The sequence below is a fragment of the Syngnathus typhle genome, linkage group LG14, assembly GCF_033458585.1.
Source record: "Syngnathus typhle isolate RoL2023-S1 ecotype Sweden linkage group LG14, RoL_Styp_1.0, whole genome shotgun sequence".
Classification (NCBI taxonomy): Eukaryota; Metazoa; Chordata; class Actinopteri; order Syngnathiformes; family Syngnathidae; genus Syngnathus; species Syngnathus typhle.
Window position 1 is genome coordinate 4,836,327 of NC_083751.1, and position 22,216 is coordinate 4,858,542.

At 44.8% G+C, this 22,216-nt stretch overlaps 1 protein-coding gene across 1 annotated transcript; it reads right to left on the minus strand.

Moving 5' to 3' along the window:
- Positions 1–1,049: 1,049 nt before the first annotated feature.
- On the minus strand, positions 1,050–22,207 carry unc13a (unc-13 homolog A (C. elegans)). The gene is made up of 43 exons (XM_061298132.1): positions 21,869–22,207; positions 19,532–19,561; positions 19,354–19,453; positions 17,920–18,037; positions 17,713–17,836; positions 17,568–17,638; positions 17,414–17,468; positions 17,054–17,083; positions 16,789–16,981; positions 15,766–15,879; positions 14,020–14,841; positions 13,853–13,946; positions 13,366–13,412; positions 13,202–13,280; positions 12,902–12,907; positions 12,753–12,827; positions 12,325–12,544; positions 11,906–12,133; positions 11,694–11,835; positions 11,441–11,610; positions 11,258–11,373; positions 10,570–10,733; positions 10,341–10,494; positions 10,162–10,230; positions 9,885–9,974; positions 9,691–9,825; positions 9,284–9,417; positions 9,118–9,203; positions 8,811–8,937; positions 8,634–8,730; positions 8,137–8,280; positions 7,952–8,029; positions 7,796–7,873; positions 7,613–7,701; positions 7,397–7,543; positions 7,208–7,331; positions 5,392–5,421; positions 4,574–4,630; positions 4,367–4,447; positions 4,107–4,254; positions 2,046–2,138; positions 1,783–1,942; positions 1,050–1,705 (listed from the first exon to the last, which is right to left on the minus strand). Exons 1-43 carry the CDS (start codon positions 21,888–21,890, stop codon positions 1,417–1,419), a joined length of 5,430 nt encoding a protein of 1,809 aa, XP_061154116.1. The 5' UTR covers positions 21,891–22,207; the 3' UTR covers positions 1,050–1,416.
- Between the last annotated feature and the right edge of the window lie 9 nt (positions 22,208–22,216).

Here is a 22,216-nt window from a genome sequence, read left to right on the forward strand (position 1 = left end):
TGGCTAAGCCGTTCCAATACTTATGCTTCTTTTTCAGGACTCGATAGCAGATACCCTGTGATCTGTAAACTTGCCATGCTCTTCTGATTAGAAAAGGGCTAGTTTGGTCATTTTTAGTATGGCCTACGGCAGGGGGTGTCCACCTCCAGTCCTCGAGGGGCCGCGTTCCAATATGTTTTCCACGTTACCCTCGTTAAACACACCTGAGTGAAAAGATCAGTACATTTCCACGTTCTGCAGGAGCCTAACTTTTCACACAGGACTGGAATTTGACCCCCATGGCCTACGGGTAACTAAAAGAAAAAGCCAAGCCCCTCAAGGTCCATGTCAGATGCAGACCGGGTGCAGTGGGGAACTTCAGCCCTTTTTTGCAGCGGTCCCACTTGACAATGACTTGTGCTTGGTGCCATAATAGCAACCCACGTGTTTCCTTGGCACCTTCCACTTGGAATGTTTACACTGGTAACAAATAAAACGAAGCAAACCGAGAGACGAAAAGCGCAGTGATCTTGGCTTGTGTTGCTTACTGGCAAGGCAACACACACTCGTATATTTCTACATACACACGTGCACTTGTCATCACAAAGACGGCGGCGGGTGTACGAGACAGAAGGCATTGAGGGTGTCAGGCAGTGTGCTCTGTTCCACCATCTAACATCATCCCCGAATATACTGGAACTTCACGTATGATTCATGATTAGACTCAAGAGTTCCATCTGTAGAAATATAATCTGAAAGACAATAGTTGCACTTAGACGTGTTCATCTGCCGTCATTTTCTATCCTCCTTGGAATGTTTGGCATCCAACATACTTTCTTTCACAAGAAATATAAAACCCTGTGCGGCCGATTGACGTGATGAACATGTGCGTCAGAAATGTTCCAGGACTAGCGTCGCAAAGCCCCTTCAGTGTGTGTCAGACGACCAACTGGCACATCTACAAAGAGATCCTGAGTGTGTGAGAAGAGGCGAGAGTTGTGCGTGGCTGCTCACTATGCCCTGAGCATCTGACAGTTCCTTGCCATGAAGGATTGCCATGCTGGAGCAAACTCCCGTGTGCTTTTTTTTTTTTCCCTCTCCTGGCCATGCTCAACTGGGTCATCGAGGGAACCCATTTTGAAGACGTGGACAACATCAAAATGGCCGTGACTAGGTGTCTTGACATAAGGTTTGACTTAGTTCAATGTCTATTCTCACAGGGGATAAAGAATATATGCCTTTGATTTACTCCCCCATTTGATTTCAAATTGTACCTCCGTATCTACTTTTCGACACTAGTCCTGGAACTTTTTTGACACGCAAACTTTGCGATTTAATTTGACCACAAAGATGGCTGATGTGATCCATAATGATAAACACGCCCCCATCGGAATGAACGTATATACATCACCAAACACGATCCGGGTTGGGGGGCGGTTAGCCGCGGCCTTCCTCGGCCGAGCGCTGATCCGACTTGAGCTTGACGAACTCCTTGGCCACGTCGTCGTTGTTGCGCTGCGACAGGATGCGCAGCACGGTCAGGCCCGTCTCGTCCATGTGGATGCGCTTGCCCAGGGGCAGCCAGCAGGCCACGCTCCCCTTGGAGGCCATGTCCTTCAGCTGCAGCACGGCCATGCCCACCGTGCGGTCCTCGCGGGCAAAGCAGTAGTCCTTGACGCACACTTGCAGCTCGTAGCACTCGGGGCCCACCTCGCTGCTCAGAGTGCTGATGGAGGAAAGACAAATAAAATATTACGCGATCATCGTCGTAATCCTCTGAGACCAAAACGTTAGAAGACTCACAAAGTGAAAGTCTCGTTGTATTTGGGCGCCCAGCTGTTGTTCTTGGACTTGGTGGCGTACTTGCGCTTCTTGTCGCTGAGGTGCGGGCCGATGATGAACACCTCCACAAACGGACGGAATATTCCCTGCGTCTGCCACCTCAAGTCGTTAGCGGCCACCACTGTCACGGCAGAAGGAGACTGATCAATTCATACGGCCATCTCCATGACGACCAGTCTCACTTTTGTCCATGCTCAGAAGACCTTAGAAGGAGAAAAGAATACCTTTCACAGTGACTTTGTGCTCGCCAGTGTTGGGATGAGTGAAAATCTCCACGTGGATGGACACTTCCCCCACGGCGTCGTCCACACCGGAGCCTGGCGGGACGGACACTCAGTAAATATCTGCGTTTTACTAGCACGAGGTGCCCTGAATTTTGCTTTGAGTCTTCTCCTCCAAGGCTCAAGAGCAGAACTAAAACTGAAGACCATTTCTATAGTGGGTGATTAGAAATGGACCGAGCATGTTCAAGGAGTGATGTGCTGAGGTGCAAGTTTGGACAAGATAAAGCTGCTATGAGTGGGCCCGCCGTGGTGGCAAGGTGTTCCATTTTTTCGTCATCTCAGAAAATCAATTTGCACTGGCGCCCACTCATAGATGCAAGGTGTGCATTAGGATGCGCGAGAAGGTAAGGAATTGTCTACTCGTGCCATGCAGTCAACTGAGAAAGGCCCCAAACAATTCCAGAAGGATATGGCGACAGATGGATATTAATTTGCAATGTTTTAATTAGTGTCTTCCCTCTGTCAACGGCAGCAGCCTGCACGTCTTTTTTTTTTTTTTCCAGTCGGCCGCCCACTAAACAAGGTGTCGGTGGGAGTTAGACGGCAGAGCGTTCCTGGCACGAAAACCCGGCGCTCGGCTCTCGTCGACTCCCCGGGAAGGATTATTGGATCGGCGCTCTCGCTGCCAACTTCCAACAAGACCAAAGAGAACAGCAGGAGTCCATCTGGACTGCTTTCCTCACATAAGAGATCACAAAGAAACTTTTCTGGCTAAAAGTCATGATTTGACGATGACATCATGCTGCGTCAGATCTCCTCCATACTAACGATGCATCGCTCTTAACGTCTGATGTCCGCAACTCATGCTTCATCGTGTGCTCATACATACCGAATGGGTATGTATAAAGTGCAGCTTCATCAATACAGACATCACATGCATAAAAGTTCTCAACGCTCCAAAGGACGATGGAAAGGCCGACGTGGGAAAAGAGAGGCGGGGGAGTATATTCAGTCGATGCAGAGTTTGGGGATACATGGAGGTGCAAGGGGAAGTTGGGCGCTTTCTGGTAGTCCTGCGTGTCTCAAAACCTTTGAGCAACGTACCCCTCTCTGGGTAAACATCCTCACTAGCGGTGAAGCGCACCCCCTTGCCGCCGAACACTGGCCGACAGATGGGGAGGGTGTGCACAGAGAAAGGAGAAAAAGAACATTAAAAACAGTGGAAAATAATGCGAGCTGGCCCACTGAGGCAAATTTGAAATGGGATTGGTTGAAAACACATTGCTATCAAGTTACGTAGGCCGATACGAGGGATTACGAAGGTCCTGTGGAGGTGAGAAAAACATGGCAGCAAGAGACTTGTCACGTCTCGTCCCCAGCCGTTCCACTATGTGTCTGTTGTCATGGTTTCTGTCTGTGTGCTCGCCCCTCCCCTCCATGATTAAGTGTGAATATTCTCACCTGCCTCTTGTTACCTGTCGTGTATAGAAGTCCTGTCTGCCCCTCACGCCCCGTCGAATCATCTTTTTGATTCCTGTTGTCGTAATGTCTTCACGCCCTTTGTGTCACGTCCCTGTCGGTTAGTCCTCGGGTTATTTTGTTAAGTCATGTCAGTTTGCTGAGTCTGCCTTTTTGAGTTTTCGCCAATAAACCTTGGTCCAAGCTGCATTTGGTCGCCCTGCTCCATCCGACAAGAATATTCTGTTAAACAAACATTGCCTTGTGAATGTAGGTCAGTGCTTCTGTGACCACTCGTCCACTTTTAGTGTTTCTATCAGTGGGCCTCGCGGGACATAACGGCTGTTTCGTGACTGCCTGACAAAAAAATAAAAATGGTGGCTGAGCGGGTGAACAAGGAGGATGGATATTTGTTCTTTTCATTGTAAACAGCGGTTGAGCTCCATAAAAAAAAATCCTCTCTGGGTTCCCGAAGGCAGTGGAGGCTACCAGGAGTGTATTTTTAGACTACAGAGTGCTACATTTGGGAAAACACTAGAACGGCTCTTCATATAGTGACGCTGGAGCCACAGAGAGGCAAAAAAAAAAGCCGTATTAAATTACCTTGTGCGTTCTGTGACTGGACAAAGGTCTTAATGAGTTTGTCTGTGGCCTGCGTGTAGAGGGACAGGGCGTAGTGAAGCGACAGAAGGTCAGGGCTCTTCTCCAGGAACGTCTTCTTTAGACCGACGCCGCCGGCGTGGAAATATTGCTGACAAACACAAAGTTTTGATTTCTGGCATTTGAAAAATGTTAAGATAGCAACATCTCATATTTTGGAATTGAGTCCATTTTAATAGCCATTTTGAACTTTGCAGTCCTACCTTGATGGTGTCCAGGGCCAGTTCTATGACTGCACACTGCTTGGGCGTGAGAGCTTTGGCTTCTTCGCGAACCATGTGTTCCTGAGAGAGAGAGAAAAAAAAAGACAATAAGCTTTTACTCCTACAGCATAAACAAAGATGCATCTTAGTTAAAACATTTGATTCTCTGAATCCCATGAGCATCATGTTTGCTTTTCTTGGCAGTACCTTCAGCTTGGACAGTTGACCCAGCTCCTTGGCAGCGTTAAAGATGAGCTGAGTACCCTGCAAGAAGAAACAGAAAAAAGAAAAATGATAGGAAAGATTATCGCAATGATCTAAAAGTGATTAAAAGCAAAATAGCAGGCAATATTACACAGAAGACAACGACATACATAAACAGTCACCTCTAGAGAAAATGTTTTCCGTTATGTTCCAAAGCTGCACACATATACATCCACAAACAGTGAGTACGGACACACACAAATAGTGCAACAATAGAGTGGTGCATATTTAGTGAAAGTCCATGTTCATTCTGCTAAATGACTAAATCGCTATTTGCACTTCGAAGTGCAGTTTGGACAACACCAGTGTTCTGATTTTGCCTTTATAGAGCAACACTCAAATCACCTGGCCACACACAAAAAAAAAAAAATCTGCATATTTTAGGTTAACGACTGTATTTTTTCAGGAATTTCCAGATGTATCAGAAGAATTTATTGAATCCATAGCAGCCAAAATGAAACTAGGTAAGATAAGCTGATGTGTATCACTAAATTACATGTGTTTTTAAATTTAATTTAAATAATTTTTTTTAGTTTTAACAAATTAAATTGAAATGAAAGGTGAATGAGGGTGTCATTGTCCAAATACTTTTGTACCTAACTGTATGTACTAAATGACGTGCTTCTGGGAGAAATGTTGAGTGACAACATAAAGAAGTCTATATTTCCACAACTGTGGGGAGCTGGGGGAGAGAGACAAAGACATGGAGGAGGAAAGAGAGAGCGAGACAAGACATTTATCTGAAGGGGTTTAGTCCTTACGTCGCTGTGAGAAGCGTTCTTCAGCCTCCCCTGGAAAGAGAGCACGTGGTTAATGGAGCACTCGCCACTTGCTGCACTCATGTCGGGACATTGTCATTGGCATCTCTTTAAGTCGCCATCTTAAATGTAATTCTTCAAACCAAAATCCGGTGAACGACAAGAACATGAGCAAACCAGGAGAGACGGACATGAAAGGTCCGCAGAGAGACAAACAGCACAGGATAGCGTCGTACAAATTCACTGGCGGAAGACTGCAGTGTTGAAAGAGATCAGATGCAAGCAACAAACCCACAGTGGGGGATTTTTAAGGTGGGGAAACAGGTGAGAAAGGAGTGAGAGGTCATCCGAGGGATCATCGCTTTTGGGGTCCCAGTGCATGAGAAGAAACAAGGTGACAGGTGAGGAGGGCCACTTCTTGGTTGACGGGCAGATTCGGGAAGAGGAGAACAAAGGAGAACATTGATCGGTGGAGATTTCTTTTTTTTTTTTTTAGGGACTGGGGGCCTGAAATGCACCATGCGTCTGTCTTCTCAAAAGACAAAGTTGAAGGACACAAGAGGAGGAGAAGAACAGTGTTAATTTTAAATGAATTAATTTAAATAAATGATGACTTAATTTAGATTTCCATTATATCTCCCCACCCCCCCAAAAGAATTGCTACATAATAATAAAAATCTATCCTACATGAATAGCTATTTAAAAAGTGTAAAAACATTATTAAAGCTACTTTTAAATCAACAACAACAACATAAAAAAAACTGTAGTCATAATTAGGATCTAATTTCCATATTAACCTTTTTTTTTTTTTTTTTTAATTAACACTGCAAAATAAAACACGCGAGAAAGGCCGGTGAGACGGTGAGATGCAGGGTGAATAGAAAAAACAAAAAAAACAACAACAAGGGGAAATCGCAGCCACATATAGCAAGAAGAAACCAACCAATCACCGTAGACGGACAGACACACACACACGCAGGAGTGCTGTACTTACAATCATCTGTGGAGGGAGAGCAGTGGGAGCAGGATGTAATAATAGTCACAACAACCAGAAAGAAGGGTCAGTCAAGCTGCAAAGAGCCCCACATCCATCACAAAAAAAAAATACCAACGCAAGTCCTGGAGGGGACCAATTGACTCATCTGGATTAAAAAACAGCAATTAAGTACGGGATTTTTTTTTTAATATTTGTAACCAATTTTTTAAAATTATGATATGAGGCTCTTCAAATGATAACCAAACACAAATAGAGCACATATATATAAAATAAAACAAAACAACAGGCTGCTTTCCAAAATGTACCTTGCTTTTTTTTGTTGTTTTTTTGCACATTCTAAGTAGAGGCTGACATAGTGGAGAGCAGGCCTGAGCTGGTATGCAAATGATATGATGCACTCCTTTTGTGTGGAATGTAGAATATATCGTGTGTGTGCGTGGGGGGGTTGTTGTCCTACATGGTTTGTTTGTCAGAGTCTTGAATTGCAGCACACTCAAGGTTGTTCTTTCGTTCCACACATTCCACCCACATCTTTGTTTCTTGTCGTGCCAACATAACGGCTGAAGTACGTGTGTGTGTGAAAGCAGACATTTTCCTCTCCTTTATTCGTGTGGAGAATGGGTGAATTTTTTTTACCGTATACGTCCATCTAGCTTATCTTCTGCAAAAGAATAAAATGTCCCCGCATGCTTAAAATTTCATTTAGAGCACACTTTTTTTTTTTAACACACCTCCAAAAAAGCTTAAAATATTATAATGTATTATAATGTGGGTATGTGCTGGTGCATGCCCGAGTGACTTATGCATTCCTCACGCACTCACCGTTTGATCGGTGAGCGGCGGCAGAACAATCGTCTTCTCCATGGTGTTCATCACCAGCTTCCACAGTTCCTTCAGCACGCGCTTCAACACCGTCTTCTCGCAGATTTTGGCAAACAGAGTCAGGCTGGGGGAGATGGAATATGATGATGAAAAATTGACAGGAGACAAAGAAACTAAAAATAGACTTACTTGCTGTCCAGGAACTCCATGATGGGTTGCAGGACGTTGTCGGCATCTTGGGCCACGCTGCTGGCATTGCCGACATTTGACGTTCCTTTTACCTGCGCCAAGATGTCGCCCATCTGCTTCACGTTCTCCTCAATGTGAGGCTGGAAACTGTTTTTAAAAGTCATGAAATGAAAGGAGGGCGATGCAGAGCGCACGCAAGAATGCGAGTCTCAGTACCTGACGGAGAAGACTCGACTGAGGTCATCCATGACATTGTTGAGTTTAACTTGCAAGTCCTTCAGGATGTCGCTGGCCTCGATACAAAGCTGAACACACAGAAAGAGCCGTCAGTCACATTTTATCTTGACCAGTCAAGTTAGTTGGCTTAATTAAGGAGTGAAAAAAATGAGAAGGACTCACATCTTTTCCACCCATGGCCTCAAACATCTTCTCCAGTTGCACTCTCAACTGTTGGATGTTGTTGATAAGGATGCAGGGCTAAACGAGATCAAATGAATGACTTAATTAAGAACGTACAGTAGTTTGGTTTCTTGCAGTCCGTATTAGTCCTCTTACCACTTTCTCCATAGTGACGTAGTTGGCAAACAATTTCGAGATGACTTCAGCGTATGACAAAAGTACATTGCTGATCGTCTGGAAAAGGACACCAAAAATTTTTTTACCCCGGTGTACCTCAAGGCTCCATTCTAGGGCCTTTTTAAGACAGAAATGTGAGGATTTTGTAACTATGCATGACTGACCTTCGCAAATCGTTTCATGTAATGTCCAACGATTTGCGGATCCGGACACTCTAATTTCCTGATGATCTCAAAACTCTGGTTGAGCTGGGAAAATACGTCCACGACAGAACAGGAGAACAACGCATGCTCTGATGTGACCTGGAACTGTGGGACAGAAAAGACAAAAGAATTTGTGGAATCAAACATCAAGAGTGAAAATCATATCAGGTTGTGAGTGTCCCTCCAGGGAGTCTCAGTAATAAGGTATGGACAGTTTTCCTGCTGCGAAATCTCCGGAATCCAGAGGAAGCTCCTTCAACCAACTCTCACCGAGCTATTTGAAGCTTGCAAGGACATTGAACATTGCCGTGTCCGTCTTATTAATGCCAAGGAGTCTTTGAAAAAGGAAGGAACGCGCGAGAGGAGGAAAGTGATAGCTTTGAGTAAGATTACAGTTATTCCGCCTGAACAACAACAGCTCAGCGATTTCCTGGGGGACTTTGAAAAAAAGTGTTTACCCCATCTTTCTTGTCTCTCTCCAAAGCGCCGTGTTGGAAGTCGCGAGAAACTTCCTCGTTTTCATCCAGCCACTGGATCACAAAAGGCTCAAACCACCTATAAGGAGCGATATGTAACATTTGAATATTTATGGCAAATTTTTTTTTATTTGATTTACACTGCAGGCTACAACTCACGCAGGATACTCAGGAACTCTGCTCTTGAAGAAAGGCAAGTCTTTGCAATATTCGTTGTAAAGCCACTTGACCTTGAAGTGCAGGTTCATGTAATCGGCACTCTTGCACAAGCGGTTTTTCTCGTGTTCTGAGAAGAGAAAAAAAGCTAGCTTACTTATTTTAATGATATGAGTCATAATATAAATATTGTAATTGCGTTTGGTTGGTATTTTCTGAAAGTAATTATTTTTTAATTGCATGTATGTAAATGATGGTCATTAGTGCTGTTGATTATTCCAAGGAGTGGAGGCTCACTGTGTCGACTCACCCTCCATTGCATATTTCATGTCCTGAGCAAACAGGTTCCACATCACTTCAGCGCTGATTTTACCCACATTGAGCTCCTGAGGGAATCTGGGTAGGAAAACAAGAGAAGAAAATGAGAGGGAAAGAAAAATAAACAGATGGCCATAGAGAATTGGGTAAAGACAAACTGGTTGAGGCAGGGTGTGTAGGAATTCTTGTCTTCCTCGATGATGGAGACAATGAGGGTGATGAGTTTGGACCAGAAGTCGAGGTTCTTGATGCTAGGTCCTTGTTCCTCTGGAGGTACTGCACCCTGCTTAGCCTGGATGAAAGGATGGAATCCAAAATAATTTTAGACACTGGAAACAAGAGTGAAAATAAAACATTATTATGGAGAACAGCAGGCAGCTGTAGATGTGGTGAAGCAGTATGGGGCTCAATGTTATTTTTGTTCTTCTTGTTATTGGGAGAGTATCTCATTTAATTATTCCCATGTTGTCTAGATGAGACTATAAAAACCATCTGCCCTGTTTTGCGAGAAGGTCCCAAAGCAGCCATAAATTTGTTATTTTTAGTCCATCGCTGATCTGCTCACCGGGTCTGTCTGGTACTCGCGGCTGTAGAGCTCATGGCAGTTGTTGAAGATGTATTCGTAAGTGGAGTTGAGACAGGCTTTGACGCAGTCTTTTACCACCTGGCTCGCTCTGGGTGGAGACTGAAGCTCTTGGACCTGATTAACAGAGATCTGTTTTAGTCCGCGAATAGGGAGGACAGAGGAAAAATCGAGACCTTCATCCTGAAGAAGGTGATACTGGTGAGGAGGTCCACCGTGGACTTGAGATCCTGCAGCCTCTCGGGACTGCTCGCTGGGAAGTTGTTCTGCAGGAATTGCATTGACAAGTGTAAACTGGTGGATTAGTTAGGGGTATAAACATACGCTTAGCTTGATGCTAACAAACAACTGGGTAAGTAAGTAACAGACCGTTGAACACAAAAAGTGAAGCAACACCTGTAGTCAAACAATTTTCTTTCACTTCTATCAAAAACAACTAATGAACTCTCTTACTCGGTACATGGACAGGTCGATCCTCAAGGAATTGTGAAGCTGATCCAGAAGTTTGACGAATCGTTCTTTCTGTGGATAAATAGACGATTATCAGTGAAAAGCACAGACGTGTACTTAAAACAAAAAGAGTAAACGTTCCTTTGATGAAACAGTGGTTGCATTTGTGTACCGCTGCTCACCCCAAAGTTGGACGCGGCAAAGCGGTCTGAGGCAGAGACGTTGTTAGCAGCCTGGGTGGTGTGAGCGTAGTAGGCATTGATGTTGGCCAGCAGGGTGCTCATCACCGCAGGCACGCCCGGGCACATGTACTTTGATGATAAGCAGGCAAAGTGACTGCAAAAAATGGGGCATTTTCAAAGCACTTTTATTTCTGTACATTTTAAGGTAAGGTTATAGCGGAGAACGTACGTCATGGCTTGGTAGATGGACTCCACTCCGTAACGCATGGCAAACTCATCCACTATCTCCTGAGGCGTCTCCTCAAAGTAAACTTTCCACGCGTCATCTCCTTTGGCGTCGGGGATCTTCACCACACCCGTGTTTTGGATGTCTGTCACGAAGTGGAAAAGGTTCTGGAGGAAGGGAAATAAAACAGATTGAGAGAAGATTTTCAATTCCTCTTTCAAAATTCCCGCTCCAAATGATAATCAATGTTTGTAATGATCGATTCATCGTTTAGTTTACGAGGCAACATAAATAAGCAAACTCCATTAGGAGGAAAAACACAATGATTACAAGGCCATAAAGTGTTATGCACAATTCACAGTGCGCTTTACGGCCATTTTAGTTGTTTATAATTCAGCTAATATGCTTCACTACGTAATAAATCCATTGCGGGCTGCAAACGCTCTACAATCAATCAGCCGAGTTTTCCGTAAACAGAAAAAATGCAAAAGTCTTTGAGGTCCAACCTGTCAGACGTGCACTTTATCTCACTGGAGTAAAGGAATCTCTCGAGTTAAGTGCATTTAGCTGAGGATCCATCACAGAAACATTGCTAGCATATCATTATCCATCCATTTCCTATATTGCTCCTGCTACTGAGTCAGTAAAAATATTGTAAAATATATGTCAAAATAAAAAAATCAACACTTACTTCATGCAAACAGGTGTACTGAACGTGATAAGGAGCGACCGTCTCCTCGCCCTTAATCTCCACATTGATGTGCATGCGGATCGCCCCGGACACGGCCGATTTGTCCGTGCGCTTGTCTGAGAGTGACAGAAAGGCATTAAAATGAAGTCAGTTGAGACTCCCGGAGTGAATCACAAAGCTCACCCAGGTTGTACCACACGTCCATCTCTCCGCTCAGAGTGCGGACCTCGATGATGGTTTGCCCGAGGAAGTCGTCCGACTCTCGTTTGAACTTCTGCTTCACGCGGGATTTGATGTCGTCGTCCTCGTCCCAAACTCGCACCTTGATGCGGTCGGAGGAGTTGTGGCATTCACTTAAGGGACACAGGATGGATTAGAAAAAATGAGATCCTTGAATTCCAGATATTATAGACTGGAAAAAAAAAATCACACTCACAAATTGAAGGTCTCCTCCCAGACAGGATTGAGGTTGCCGTAGATGGTTTTGGTCCTCTTTTTGGTTTTTCCTACCTGGACTGTGACATAGGGATCGCTGGAGCCGGTTTTATCCTTTGCTTGTAAACCTTGCGCACATAAGACTAGGAGAAGAACACAAGTCAAGCGAGCACGTTGTGTGAAGGTAATGAATAACCTCCAAGTCCAACTCACCCGTGATGCAGATCTTGGCCGACCATTTGGATGTACCGTCAAGCACGCTTTGTTTGATCTGCTTCATCTGGGTACCGTGCGTGGCCTTGGGGACGGTGAAGACCTCTTGGATGAGTTCGAAAATCTCTGGTTTGTTCCTCTCGCGGATTTTCATGCGGTCTTTGAGGACCATGATAATGTTTTGAGTGCGGTCCTCTGCGCCGTGTTTTGAGCTCTTCTCGGCCGCTCCTAGACGACGGTTAATAAAAATGGAACATTTAAGAGCAGTGCATAACAGCAGGAGATGAATATCTTTTAATATCATCTCGCAGAAGAAAAAGAATGAATAATAAAACGGGATAGGTTGAAGGAGACACTATAGCAGCATTAATTCACACGATTGTCATGAATATTTAACGATGGTGCTTGAGAGGTCTTACTTTGCAGACAGTCGGCGTTGAGCAGATCTTGGCACTTCTCGTGACATTTGACGCCGCACTCAGTGCAGCGCATGCCCTGGCGAGCTATACCCCAAAGCAGACCCTCACACTCGTAGCAGTAAGTGGGCGTGGTGGCGGTCCACACCTCGAAATTGTGTGGGGTGGTACAGGAGATGGGATAGATGAGAGCTTGCAGGGTCTTCTTGTAGACGTGACTCTTCTATAATTGAATAGGGGATACACCATGGCGGCATTATGAGTACCCTTTTTTTTTAATATACATATGAGATGGGAATGAATTGAATGTCACTAATAAATTGGCAATAACAAAAATGAAATGTACACCGGCTGTGCATCTAAATACAAAAATAGTTAAATAGCAAAACTGATTTGAAAGAAAAAAAATGTATTTTGAATGTTTTACTGACCAGCTCTTCATTATGTAAGGTGCTGGATGTCAAGGCTGAGGTGATACCGGCCTTCCTGGAGTTCTGGACCAATGACTGATTGGCAGGAGAGGAAGTTGATTATTAATAAAGTACTGCATATATATGCAAATAAACATTTTAGTACTCACCATAGCCTGCGACATTCGTGTGATGGCGGGGATAAAAAGAAGAGAATAAGAATGTTACGGATACAACAAGATTGTATAATAATTAATTTTAAAAATCGACTTGATTTTTTTTTTTTTATACTAGGGCATGATGAAAAATGGTGGATGTCCATCTCCACTTTTACACGATGCCTCACTCAAGGAGGGACTGGAAAAGGCATAAGACGCATGGTAGATGGAATACGATAAGACGACGCACGGCCTGTTTCCCGAAGCTGAGTAATACATGGACAGTGGAGAATTTAAAGTGATTAAACCCACCAGATCTCTGACCAGAGGCATCGCTTTCCTCTTCCTGAGGTCTGGCATGCTGTCGATACTATAAAGAGCACCGCCCATCCTGAGGAGAAAAAAACATGCACATATATCACGGATGACAACTTAGTCAGCTGCAGATGTTCTACATCACCATCTCTAGTACGTACCCCGCTGATAACAGCAGAGAGGCGATGCCGACGCTCTCGCCTCGGGCCTGAGGAGAACACAAAATGATAAATGGCTAGTATAGAACCCGCCATTAAAGCAATTGAAAAATAATAAGAGCATCAAAACTAAATTCATTTTTTATTGTTGTCCCTCCCTAGCAAATAATCATCGATTTGCACGAGATAAATTAAAAATAAATGATATGGATTAACACACAACACCCACCTGAGAAACTGCTCCAGCCAGAGGAGAATGGACAACATGCAAATCGCTATGAGTGTGGCAAACCACTGAAAAGAAAACAATGAAATGGCAAAACAAGGCTCGGGGTAAACAGAGACTACTGAATAAAACACAAGACAATATAATTAAAAAAAAGAAAATAGGAGAAATACTGGAATGTTCCACAAAAGCTGGTAATAAAAAAAACATGCAGGAACAGATGCAACAATTAAAAGACACGGCAAACATATGGTCAAGGTGTACCTCTTGTAACTGCAGTCGGACTCTACTGAACAATCGGAGCCAGTTGGCTTTGGCTCTGGCAGGACCCGGTTCCATGAGTTCCCTTTTTGGGAAGCTGGAGATGAGGTTGAAAATGCACTGTTATCCAGCCCCGTCACACAACCCCGCTTTGAACTCACAGAACTCACCTGGGGACAGGAGGCTCCTCTGTTTTCTCCTCAGGGGGCGGGGGGATGGTCTCCTCATCTGGAAGTTGTTCCGGTGGTGACGGCAGCTCCTCAAGAGGCACCTCGGGTGTTGGCTCAGGTTCCTGGAACTTGGTATCTGATTCTGGAAGATGTGATATAGTGGTGGTGGTGGTGGTGGTGCTATTGATGGTAGTGGTGGTGGTGGTGAAGAAGTCTTGCTGGCCAGGTTCAAAGGGAACGTCGGTGAAGTCGGACGTGAAAGGGGCTGAAGTGTCATCTGGTTTGAGAGGAGGCAGGACCGGGGCGGTGCTTGAAGGTTGCAGTTGTTCAGGAGGTTGCTGCTGATGTAAAGATGTTTGCTTTTCTAGTGGAGGCCTGCTGGAGGACACGGCGTCAGATGGAGGAGCGAGACTGGCAGCGGTGCTCGTGGGTGTGTAGGACGGCTCCTGCTCCTCAGTGACAACCCCGTCCATGGGGTATATATCTTCCTCGTACGGCATCTCCTCCTCATCTTCATAGTTGTACCCCTCTCGCTCCTCGTACATCTCGCCCTCCTCGTCGCCATAGAGCGGTCCGTCTTCACCGCCGTCTTTAACGTAGCTCCCCTCGTCGCTGTAGACGCCCTGCTGGTCATCCCCGTCCCATCCCGGGAAGTCCTCCTTGCCGTAACTGATAGACGAGTGGCAGGAATGGTACGAGTCGTTTTCGTCGTAGAACTCGGAGCCTCGTAAGCTCTCGCCGTCCTCGGGAATGAACTCCTCGCTGAGTTGGGAACTGCCTCGGCTCAGTTCGCCCGATGAGGCATAGCGGCTGTCTGTTGGACTGAGGGAGAAACACGCCAAGCTGTGATATCAATATTGAAGAACAGTAGAAGCTTTCCTGGACTTTTAAGGGCTTGACATGTTGGTTAGTGGGACATTTAAGGGGCTTGTGTTGAGGTTAAGACTGGGAAGGGTTCAAAGAAAAGCTACTAGTGGAGAGAAGTTACTTTCAACTAACCAGCAGGCTTGAAAGTGGAGGTGGGAAGTGTTAGACTCATGATGCATCTACGGCCTTGTTCATATTGCAGCAAATTCAATTTCTTACCCAAAGTCAGATCCTGCTGCTGCACTAATATAATTTGTGAGTGAGAAAAAAAGAGCTACCTGTTGCAGTGTGATGTAGCCACGTGTCTGTCTGCGCCGTTGTGGGAGTGAACACAACTGACTGACAGGATCTACATATGCAATGGATTTGCTGGAGTCTGATGCGTTCAGAGTACTTTTTTTTAAACTGCAAGATCGCCACTTGTAGATGATCTAAAGTTCTTTGCTTCAAAGTGGACTCAAAAAAGATTCACAAAGATTTCTACCCCTGCTAAAATGCAAGTCACATTCTTGGAGAGGTCTGACACCAACACAGCCGTTTGTGCATGGACACCCACTGCTGCTTCATTGTGCCGCCTCCGTTGATTACCGTCATGTCGGTTCAATAATACACCATGTGGGATGCACTTAAGAGGAAGGTTATGTGAGGTCTCCGGGCTATGAGTGTGGATACAGTAGATGCAGGACCAGCATTATTAGTGTAGTTTTTTTTTTTCCTTTGTGGACATACAGTATACATCAAAATAGGGTAAGAGCGCATGCATGCAAGCACAGTGAGCGAGGAGGACGGGACAAGTCCACCACTGACGTCACAGCGAGACTGAGTCACAGGCTTGAGCGGGAAGAAGAGGACGAGATCAGAGGAGGTACCGAGACCCACCTATCGGACAGCCTACTGTCTAGAGAATACTGACGACTGGTACGCCGGCTCGACCCTGAGCCTGAGTCGATATCGCTGCACCCGTTGGTGGCCAAGTCTAAACTATCATAGGGTCTGGTAAGAGGAGTGGGAAAGGGGAGGGGGGAGAGGTAGAGCTCAATTTAGGCAGAGAAACCACATCGGAGTTATTAAAAAAAGGGTCCTCGCACGCACACACAAAAGCAACCAGTATACAAGATACTTGTATAGACTGAAGCCAGCCTTATTCTCTGAGGGAGGAAGAGCACAGTGGGGAAAGCATGTACAACAAAGTGGAACAAAACATGGCCGCCAGGCACGAGTCGTCTTTGGGGCGAAACACTCGGGAATCTTCAAAGCGACTTATTTATAAACAAATAGTCTCTGTTGTTTTTTCATTTGTGATTTGATAAGTTAAAAAAACAAAGCGCCTGCGGTCATCTCAGCAAACACTCATCGGACATTGTATTAGGTACACCAGGACAACCTAATATTTTGTTTCTTGTTTGATTTTCAGAGATGTTGATTCAACGTGTAAATTGTGGTGACGTTATACATTGTTTGCAAATGAGAAAGAATACATGCCTGTGAGTATTGTTATATTAATTTTGTCTACATGTGTTGCACCACCATTTGTGTTCAAATCTATTTATGAGCCTATCAGTGAAATTTTGCCTTTTTCTTATTAGCATAAAGTTAAATCGACTTATCTAAAGCGAAGCCTTACATGCTGCCACCATTCAGCAATCATTCTCAGATTCTTTCTTTATCTCCATGGTCACTTTGCAAGGAAATTAAAATTGCTTCATCTTATGTGGTACATTTACAAATGTAATCGCCGCTGTAGCCCTTGCATTAGATCTAATTAGATTGTGTGGGTGTACCTAATGAGTGGATTTTCTTTTTTGTATTAGCTCTTCCGATAATCTCCATGGCAACCCGAAGGACGCACGTAAGATTCATTTCCAGCAAACGGTGGAAATGATGATGAAAGTGAAGCGCTACCTCATGTCCCCGTGGTCATAGTCCATGTCATGGATGTTGTCATCATACTGTCTGTAGTGCTGCTGCCTGATGGGATACTGATGCATGGAGGCGTTGGGTTGAGAGGTGGTGTAAAAGGGAGGCGGGATGCTGTTACTGGTCTCGCTGCGGTAGTCGCTGTCCCTGTCGTCCACGGCGCTATCCGGGTCGTCATCTGTTGGACGCACAAGATGATTATTAGCGGCGAGTCGGCGAAGATTTATGAGCGTTGATGCATCGGACTTACTTTGCTGATCTCCCCACAGACTCCAATTACCTGTAAATAAATAACGGGATGGAAAAAGCATATTAGCAGAAGTATCTGAATATGAAAAGAGGAATGTTTGGAATAAATTAGAATGCGGGGGGAGGTTCGAGAGAGGATGTTTGTAGGGTCTTCATGACATTTGCACATTTATAATGACCTTTTTCATTGTCACTTCAATTCGCAGTCATACTATGCCTGCTGTCAGTTTAACAGCCTTAAGCTTTAATAGCAACTCCCACCCAATTGCAACCTCTGGTCCAGTTGCTAAATGAGTCTGGGTAGGAGGCAGTTATGAAAAGCCGTAAGGGGCGAAGAAGTGCTTGGTCGCTTTAAACTCACAGCACTGCGTGGACGGTGCTTGGAGAGGCCTCTCTTGCTCCTCTTGGTTGGCATACTAAAAATGTAAAAAAAGATATTGTAGTTTTAGTCGAAAGTTGAAAAAACGATTTTAATTGAAAATTATAAAGTGACAGGCACGGGATGAAGTTCTTACATCTCGGTCTCTCATGGCATTGAGTTGCTCGAGCTTCTTGGCCCAGTATTGTGCTTCTTCTTCTGGAATGTCTGCAGTGAATGGAACATTTGCAATGACACTCTTGAGTTGACCTTAACACTTGATAACGAAAATGACAGCTAACCTAGTGGCAGTTCGAATCGTGTGTCCAGCAGCAACCTGTGAAAGGTCGGATCTTTGGTGCCGCAGATTTCATTTTCAGACATGATCACGTTGGAATCCAACGTGAGCCATTGACCCGGACCATCCTGGTAGTATAGGCAAGAATTTTGTGCCCTGTTAGCATATGTTTCAAATGTATATGAGGATGGAAAGGAAATATGCTGCATACCTCATTGGATTGCCGGATGCTACTCAGTGGAATCCATAAAGTGCCCACCATGGTGTCCCAGATTAAGCCTTTATTCCACACCTCTACTGCCAGGCCCAGGTCCAGCCGGTTTATCTCACTGTGGGTCAGGGACAGAAGGAAGGAGAAGGGTTCAAATAAAAAAAAAAAAAAGTATTATGTTTTAGATATGATACAGTGACAAAACATCTTCCTGATCACAAGCAGGTAGTAGAAAAATAATCCTAGGCATTGAGTCACATGCTGCTTCATCCATGTGACTAGAAAAAAACCCACACACAGTCTTTATATGAAAATGCATTTCTATTTCCTTGGAAGCCGAGGATATGATCTAGTAAATAGAGCCGCTTCATAAAAGGAGGGGGAAAAAAACAAGAGGAAATGAGCGGGAAAGGGTGAGGCGGAGGACACAGTCGGGTGTTTACAGTGAAGGCGCTCGTTAGCTACTGTAAATCTCATTTACTCCGACTCCTTTGCATGTGCCAATTGTTTGGGCGATTCGAATTTTCCGTATCCATCTCCCGCTTTTTGTTTTAGGTATAGTCGAAACGCACAAGGACGTTTATGGAGTTCAAGTGAAATGATCTGGATAAATATTCAAATGAATCATCAGAATAAATGAATATAATGACTACAAACAACTACAACTGATTTTCATCATGATATCATGAGTCTAGCAGATATTTGGACCTCAAGTTCTCATGTTCGTAATGTCACGATTCGTCCCCGGTTGTTTTATTATGTGTAGGTTGTCATGGTTTCGGTCCGTGTCTGTGTGCTCGCCCCTCCCTTCCTGTGTCTACTATCAATCTATGTCACCTCCCTCTCGTTACCTGTCGCGTATATAAATCCTGTCTGCCCCTCACTCCCCTTTCGGATTGTTTGCGTCTCTCATCTCTGGTCGTCCATCTTGTCTTTATCTTGTCTTTCTGTCCAGTTATTCACATCCCTAGTCGAGCATCTATCTCTGATGCTGCAAAAGCTCTACGGTGGAATCTCGTGCTGTGTATCGCATGCACTGCTTATATTTAATAAAGAATCCGGTGAATGTATGTAAGATGAGGGGAATAGATGGCGACTAAATTATAAATGCCACAGCTGAGCCCGCCCGTTGAGGTGACATTTGTGTGAATGTGATCTATAGCGCCTACACTTAATCTTGCCTATATCTGCCATCTGCTCTTAAAGTGCTCTATATTTTCCACCTCCGGAAATAACACCAAAGACAAATATGTGAACAGAAAAGCCACTGAGAAAATGCTGACACATTTCTGTATGTTTCTGGTGCAAAAAAAAAAAACTCGACATGATTGCCCCAAAGCAATTCAAATGCGGTTCATTATATGCCAGGTGGAAAGATGATGGTCAGTGATAACGATAAAGCTTTTCCCCCCCCAAAAAAAAAAAGTGACTCACAACATAAAGTCCTGCTCCCAGCACGGCTGACTGCCGCGCACGGCGATGGTGGTGCTCTTGACATTCTGCACCTTCAGGGTCACGTAAGTGTTGAATTTTTCTGTGCAACAATAACATAGATTTAAATCCCGAACAATTACAGAATATGTGAAACCAGCCAGACGAATGAGACTCTTACCTTGGGGTCCATCGAGCTTGGCTTTTTTCACTGCAAAACACAAAATTAAATATTATATGATACAATCTGGAGTTCAACCTTTTTTTTTGCGGAAGAATTCTTTCAAAGGTCAAACCGATCTCGTGAGACTTCGTCTTAGTGAGCATCTAAAACAAACTCAACCAAACAGAACTTAAAATCTCCTTTACTTGAATGAGAATTAGGAAGCTAGCAATTATGACTTTTACGTTTTACTTTTGTCAAGTAACAATGAGCCACATGCTGCTTCACCAAAACACTGAGCAGCAGAACAACCCGCACGTCTGCATCCCAACTCTAGTGCATCCTCTACGCTAATCACCTCCGCTAGCATCAGACATTTTAAAACCACAATGACGTCAAGGGTCCATTAACTATTCATGCCTTCCAGCAGCGAGGTCGTTATAAACTGTTCAGAAGTAAGGCATTCATATTCACAGCTCTGCTTGCCTTGATACCGCGTTGACATTCAAGACGAAGCTTTTTTTTGGACATTGGCATGCTAGCATGACTGACCTTTGATCTTGGCAACTTCTAAACTTTTGAAAACAGTCGACCCCTGGACTCATTCAACTGATGGGCATGATTATCTGAAGGGCCTTCTGGGTTGACAGGACTATTTTAAGAAGTCGGTTCTGATTATGATGCTGCTCTGATGTCACAGCCTGGGAGAATGACTCACAATGAGCTTCTTTGTCGTGATATGTTGGGGTCGTGTTGCCTCATCTTAATGCTGGGATAGATAAATTGATTTAACTTGACACTTTGAAAATTCATCCACTGGATTATAAAAGCGTTTATTCCCGGGAAACTTCCTTGCTTGTGTCCCTTCCGTTGAAAATAGGCGATAAATGGCATGTCGGGCTGCCCCCTTGTCAACACTCCTCAAATGCTGCTCCCCCTCCCCCCCTCGCAGCCAGCCCACCCCTCACCCTCTCCTACGAGCTCTCGCTGCCATGTGGCGAGCGTGCACGTGTGCACCCTTCCTCTGCCTTTCTCTCGTGCTCCATTAATCTCTGTGTGTGAGCTGGCACAGTGAGCTGCATCCCCAACTCTAAAAATAACCACTTCAGCGTGACAAGGTTGGGGGGGGGGGGGTTGAAGTGGGGGGCACTCATAGCTTGAAGGCATATAAGACTAAAGCGGCACTACCGGGGAAGCAGAGAAGGGATGAGTGCAAACTATGTTATGCAGATTTCCATTGCGAGATCTCATTTTCTTCCAAAAAAGGAAATCGGGGGGAAATGAATCCAACCAGATGTAGGGCAACTGAAGCAGCGGGTACTTCATGAGATGGTCCACTTAAGATGTTACAGCCTGATCTGCACGATACATAGAGTATACACAATGCACATAATTTCATGGGCCATAAGAAATGATGTGACGGGCCGGATGCGGCCCCCAAGCCTTGAGTTTAACACCTGTGGTTGCTAAAACCATAAAAGACAACTGTGAACAAAGGAGACCAAAATGAGTGATTAAAAAAACCAAAAAGAAGTTAATTGAAGATTCCAAATTGACTTCAAAGTTTACAAAAAAATATTTTTCATGTCCTTGTAGGCTAGTTAGACTGTAGCCTCTGTGTCCACATTGAAATTTGCTTCTTCAGCTCGTGTGACAACACAATCCAACGTGTCAAAGAGAAGTCGTGATGTCACATCGCTGTCGGCGCATGTTTATCACCATTTAAGCCGACCAGCATAAAACACAATTTAGCTTCGCCTCGGGCCTACAACAGAGCGTCATAACGAGAACACAGGAGTACAGAGAGATCAGTTGGTTGCCATGACAGCACAAAGGACATCCTAAAGGGATCAGGCTGAATCTCCAACCTGATATCTGGTGTGGAAAAGATGGAGGAATTTCATAAAGGTGAGGTGGAGCCTTTCCATACCTCCTTGGAGGCTTTGGAGGACCACACCCCCCTTTCAGACCTTTGCATTTCTTTGCAGCCCTGCTGTGGATAGATTTTTTTTTTGGGGGGGGGGGGGCATAATTTGCATCCATCCATTTTTTCATCTGCTTATCTTGAACTAGATCATAAAAGTTTGTCCACTCCTGCTTGCTGAGCTGAGGTCTCACCAGGCGATTCGTAATGATCATTTGAACTCCCGAGATTTTGTTTGACTTTTGAGGTATGCAAGATCTTTCTCTGATTTGAATCACTAGAACACAGACTATGAACTCCCTGGAGTAAAAAGAGCACGGGTTACATTTTATTCTGTCCACAAATCAATGTTGGTCGTGTGTCCATGTTGGTCTTCGACACACACGACTGACATGTTAACGCATTGGAACGATATAACAAATGAGTCTTACCTCCAACACACAGCAAGGACATCTCTCGAGAGGGCTTTTATTGCGTCAACTCCCGGCGTCTTTGCTACTTTCCCAGTGACCGTCAAACGCCGCTCTCGAAGCGGCGAGGAAGATGTGACACGTCCGCTTAACAGCAGCAGCACCACCGCCACCACCACCGCGGCCCGACGTGCGTCGCGACGCAACACATGAGTGGGAATTTCTTCGCACTTTGCTTGACGGTCCTCCCGTCGATGTTTAAAAGATAAAGAAGAGGTGTCCGCGTGTTAAAATGGTCTTCTGGTTTCCCTCTCAGCCATCTTTGTTGGGATTTCAGAACCAGCGCTGAATAGACAGCTCCCCAGCTAA

What these genes read in the sequence shown, in the direction of transcription:
- unc13a (XM_061298132.1), bottom strand. Translation starts at nt 21,890, where the DNA reads ATGTCCTTGCTGTGTGTTGGAG. An exon ending in TCGACCTGTCCATGTACCGA is followed by an intron (nt 9,975 to 10,161) that starts GTAAGAGAGTTC and finishes CAATTCCTGCAG; the next exon opens with AACAACTTCCCAGCGAGCAG. An exon ending in AGAGAGACAAGAAAGATGGG is followed by an intron (nt 8,281 to 8,633) that starts GTAAACACTTTT and finishes TCTGTCCCACAG; the next exon opens with TTCCAGGTCACATCAGAGCA.